The sequence below is a fragment of the Fukomys damarensis genome, unplaced genomic scaffold (genome assembly GCF_012274545.1).
Source record: "Fukomys damarensis isolate Sample0158 unplaced genomic scaffold, DMR_v1.0_HiC HiC_scaffold_6, whole genome shotgun sequence".
NCBI lineage: Eukaryota > Metazoa > Chordata > Mammalia > Rodentia > Bathyergidae > Fukomys > Fukomys damarensis.
The window spans coordinates 22265417-22270865 of record NW_022900918.1 but is presented as its reverse complement, the minus strand read 5'-3'; the positions used below and the strand labels follow the sequence as shown (position 1 = coordinate 22270865).

The 5449-nt window shown below is 39.1% G+C and overlaps 1 protein-coding gene across 1 annotated transcript; it reads right to left on the bottom strand.

Annotated features, from left to right (window-relative positions):
- Positions 1 to 514: 514 nt before the first annotated feature.
- Positions 515 to 2758, bottom strand: LOC104870012 (putative BMP-2-inducible kinase-like protein; the record flags this gene model as incomplete). Its single annotated transcript, XM_010635408.2, has 1 exon — positions 515 to 2758. A coding segment is annotated over one exon (1449 nt), but the record flags the coding sequence as incomplete, so codon positions are not given.
- Between the last annotated feature and the right edge of the window lie 2691 nt (positions 2759 to 5449).

The window sequence follows — 5449 nt, the reverse complement described above, 5'->3', positions numbered from 1 at the left end:
AAAAAAAAAAAAAAAAAAAAAAAAAAGCCATGTAGTAGCTGGGTTCTTTTCACTGAAGATAAGACACAAGCCCTTGCCCTCTCCTTCCCTATTCCATTTTCAGGACTGGTGCCAGTGCAGAGGTATTACAGCGGGAGGCAGTCCTGCCCGTAAGGCTTCATGGGTGTCTGCTCTGTGCACTTTATTAAAACTACTCCACCCTCCAAACCTAAGGAAGCTACTTGTTGCTCATGACGGTGGTAATTTAATAAAGTACATTATTAAAAACACGATTTTACTTTGTAAACATTTTAAAATTCAGCTTTTCACCTGAATTTTCTCCTGAAAATTTCTATATATCCTTTTTTTTACTCTTAGATTTTTTGTTTTCCCAATAATCTACTTCATTAGGGACATGACAATAAAAGGTTTTGGCAAGAAACCACTTAAAAACATATACAGTGTTTCTAAAGTATTGAATGTTTTTTCATTCCTGTTTTTCTTTTACATTTTTCAAATGCCAGATATTTTTCATATTTTTGTTCTAGGCTTCTATTAGATATTCCATATTTTAAAAGTTTATTTCTTATTGACAACTGTATATATCATGTACAACATATTTTAAAATATGTATACATTGCAGAAGGACAAAATTAAGCTAACATATGCATTATTTCACATAATTGTCATTAGATATTCCATATTAATGGCACTTGTTTTTAAAATGCAACAGCGTTTTAGGCACAATAGTTACTTCTGGCTCTGCTTTATAGAGAAAGGGATATGAACTGACATCTATACTGTCCAGATAGTATCTTCCTAGTTCTTTACAAGTTAGATTACTTTTCACTGTGTGAAAATTAGAAACAGTGAAAAGTAATCTGAGACCTTAAAGTTCACAAATGCAACGTATGTGTACAAATCAGCCTAGTTTTAAATGCTGGATCTGCAATGAGCCTGGATATGCACGTTAAGTGATATTCGAATACCAAGAAAAATGATACAACTTTCCTGTCCCTTCGGCCCCCTTGACCTTTCACTGCAAGTGCCCCCTTGCATTTCTGTGTCCCAGTGTCAACAGCAGAAACCCACTGTTAGAGCTTTCAATTCAGAATTCAGCTCCTTTTCCTCCTGCTTGGAAGAAGCATCCGGTTACTACTCTGTAGGGAGACTTCCTTTTTCTATTTGGTTTATTTAAAAATCACCTATCTGGTTTGACTTGTAAGAATGAATGATATAAAGAGATATACAAATAAATTTTCTTTTAAAATTCATAAAACTATTCATACTCTTGAAACAGGAGTTAATACCAAGAATCCATCAGAAGTATCTACTGTTTAGAAGGAAATGGAGCAGCACCAAATGGGTCTAATTCAACTGGTTGAGACTGTTGGGACTGATGTGGTGTGATGCTTTGCACCACAAGTTCTGTAAAGGGCACGGCACCAAAGTCATCCATTTTCAATGCATCTGCACTATGGAAAGACCCATGTAGTGAGTTCTGTCTCGGCCGCCCAGGCAGGACAGCATTGTGATCAGCACAGATGTCACTCAGGCCTTGATGTGACTGGTGCCATGGCAGGTCTGGAGGATGGAAGGGCTTGGCACCAAAGGGGTCCAACAGACTTTCCTCAGGTTGTAGGACATTCCCTCTGTCTTTCCCATCAGTCAATGCAATGCTAATGTTCTCTTTAGAGTCCGAGATGGTTAAAAATTCATTGCTGCTTTGAGAGTCTCGGCGGCCCACTTTTTTGTGCCTGCGAGCCCTCTCTGGAGTGCGGTAGGCAGGCTTCAAAGTCTTCTTTGTGCTAGTTGGTGTGCCGTGATGCCGCTTCCCATTACTTTTGGATATATCCTGCTTTGTGCGCCTTTGGCGAGAGGACAGTTTCTGTAAGCTGCGCTGTTTGACTTTCTGCTGCTGGCTCCCAGTTATTTCCTCAAAGGGCACAAGCCCAAAAAGGTCCTCTTTGCTTTCACTTTTACTCGTGGATGTGGGAAAGGGCTGAAAGGGAGTGGAGCCAAATATATCTACACTTTTGGGACAACCAGAGAGAATATGCGCCTCCGGCCCCACTACAGGGCAATCCTGTACATTCACCTTCTTGCTAAATGGCGCCTTTGTGAATACATCAAACTCCTCTTGCTCTAGTCCCCTGGTAGGAAACATCTGTTGACAGAGGTTCTTTTCATTCTCTCCTTGCTGGGACTGTTGAGTGTGAACTGCAAAGAAGGGGACAGCGCCAAACACATCAAACTCCAGTTTGGGAGTGTCTACCCCAGCATTAGCAGATAAATGAGTTGGAGTGAGGAGAGCTGTAATAGGGTCCTGGGTTGGTTCACTGCCAAGTTTTTCTTTGCAGACAGGGTTCATGTCACCGTACTTTGTTTTAGCCTGCTCATACTCAGAATCAGAGCTATGTTTCTCCTCTTCTTCTTCATCTTCAGAATCCATGAGGAGAGGCCTATGACCCAGATTCTCCGGTTCAGTATCATCATCATTAAAATCTTGCTCTCCCTGAATTTCTTCATCCTCTTGCTCTTCCTCTTCACTGCTCTTAGGAGAAGGGGGGTCTGATTCAAAATCACTTTCAGAGTCATCATTCCCCTTTTGCACTTGACCCCGTACTGATGAATTCTCTAACATCTTCTTTCTGGCCCGCTGATCTTTAGATACTGGACTTGCTTTACCATTCCGGATAGGGTGTGCAGTGTTATCTTCTTGATTCAGGGATAAATGTTCAACTTTCTTTTCAGTAGAACCTGCTGGTGAAAAGAAAAATTACTAAAGCATTCCAGTCCATTTTAAAATCCATTTGCAACAAACATGGCACTATATATCTCTCATACATTCCCTTAAAGGAAAAACTAATGCTGTCAATTCTTGTCATTGTACTTGAAGAGATTATTAGGTCCTTTATGCAGACAGACATAATCGCCTCTGGACCCTATACCCTGCCTACTTATCACAGATCCCCTCATCTAAATTTTATTTATAGTACCCTAAATATAAAAGACAAGCTATTTTTCTTCTCCCACCATCAAAAAAGATCATACAGCTGCTTTCTCAGATTCTACATTTCCCAAACAACCTTCTGCTTATATTTCAAATCTTTTGTTTTTCCAAAGAGATTGGCATGAACAGCTTGTTTACTTAGTGAAATGTTTCACTAATTTTGTTAAATCAACATTTTTCTTTTTAAAAGTTGGTATCTTTTGAGTAGAGTTATCATGAGTTCATCCACATCCTTCATATCCTATCAAAGCACGGGACAGACACTGCACCCAAGGACATCCCACATCCACAAGCAAAAGTGAAAACTTCTCTGGCTGACATACACACTCTTTTAACTATAGCACCCATACTCTAAGACATTACATTAAAGCACACTGTATTTAAGACAAATCCCACCATCACTTCCCAAGAAGTGAGAGCTAAGAATAGAGAGTAAAAAGAGGTCATCCATGCAAAGGATGAGCTGTAAGCTGCTCCAGATAAAAGCAACAGAATGAATATGTGAAGGATTGACAATGGGCCAGGGGGACTCCTGCATAGGGTGAGCAGGGAAGAACAGAAATGGCCACACTCTTGACTGTCCCAGTGAGGCCAGGAAAGGAGTCTAGATTTCATATAAAACTGAGTGTAGCTTTAAAACGGGTATAATCAGATTTATATCCCAAAAAGATGACTGACTGCTATGCAGCAAAGATTACAAAGGTGAGAAAAAGTGTGTATGTGGAGCGGGCAACAAGGAAAATGAGTGTGAATTGGTGGCTACACAAATAGATTTGGGAGTTATCACCATACAAGGGTATAGAGAATCAGCCACAAGACTAAAAGGAGTTCATAGGAGAGTATCAAAGAAAAGAAGACACAAAACTGAGACCTTGTGTGTACTGAGCCCTTTCGTGTAAAATATACATAAGTCAGCAGAGGAAGAGAGAGCTACAAAGCAAACTGCAAAGTACCAGCCAAGGAGCACCAAAACCAGGAGAGTGCAACATCATGGAAGCCAAGAGAGGAGAATGTTTCCAGGGGAGACAACACGAGGCTGGATGGTGTCCCAAGGTCCCATAAACTAAGGACAGAAAATGGCCATTGGATCTGGTCATCTTTTTACAAATGGCTGGCAACTCTGACCCCTGTGGTGGTACTAAGGAATAAGCTGGGGAGAAGAATATGGAAACTTGCATCTGGTTATTCTTAAGTACACATATAAGGCTTCAGCATATTCCTTAAAAACAGTTAAAGAGTTTCATGGTATATTTGGTATATTATCAGATTAGAACCAAATCAAATGCAGATTCTCAAGAGTAAGAGTGACTTGCCTCATAGAGCATACTTCCAATATTAAAGACAAGGAATACTTTTAGTGTCAGAACTGCTTTTCAAGGATTGCTACTGAAAGCAAAGCATGTACTGTATAATCGTCCTTCACTCTGGAACATTGCCTCTAAGATACATCAGCTTTCGCCTCAAGCCTACCTGCTCACACAAAGCTGCATATGCACTCTTCACACCTATGTGGATGCCTCCAGTAACATCCCCATGTTTTCTAAAGCGCAATCTACAGAACACTATTCCTGGTAACAAGAACCAAACCTGTTCTGTGGTCTCAGCAACCAAGTCTCTAAGATGATACACTCTATATGCTGCCTCCACCACTGCTCACCCAGAATATGCTCATTAAAGTGGCTAACAAGTCTTACAAAAAAGAATCTTTCATTTTATGAAACCTAGGATTATCCAAATTTGCTTCTGTAAGCTTTTACTTACAGGTAACACTCATTCATTTTTACAAACAACTGTGCAACAAGCATTCTGGGAAAGTTTTTCATTTCTAGGGAATTTAGGCTTATTCCTGAAAGTCTGGAACTTTAATGCAGGACAGATACTCCATCTTGGACAGTTTCTTTCACTTCACCTTCTTTTTCTTATTCTTACATTTCAATTCCAGCCTTCATAAAATATACTGTTTCCCTTACCCAACAGGTAATCACTGCTTTGCAGAAGACATCTGTAGCTAACTGTCTTCCCAACTGCCCTGTCAGATTCTCAACACAGCTGTAATACAGATAAACATTTCTCTGTTGTACAGTGACACACAGAACTTTATTTGTAATTGCCAGTGTGGAAATAAATTTGTAGGATTTTTTAAAAAAAAAAAAAAAAAAAAAACATTCTTTCCCAGGTGAGATGGAATCTGTGTTGTTTTCATCTGCATCTTTTGAGAGACCAGTGATGTTGAACATTTTTTAATGGAAAACTTGAGCTTGAGTTTTTGTATTAAAAACTTAATAACTTTTTATGTATTTGTTATTGACATTGTCTTTGAAATTATCCAGTTGAATACAAATTCTACTTCCTGTAATATAGACTATATTTTTGTTATGATGAGGAGTATATATCACTAAAATGTATGTTTGTCTTTCCTAAAATATATGACATAATAATGAAAATTGAAGTGAATAA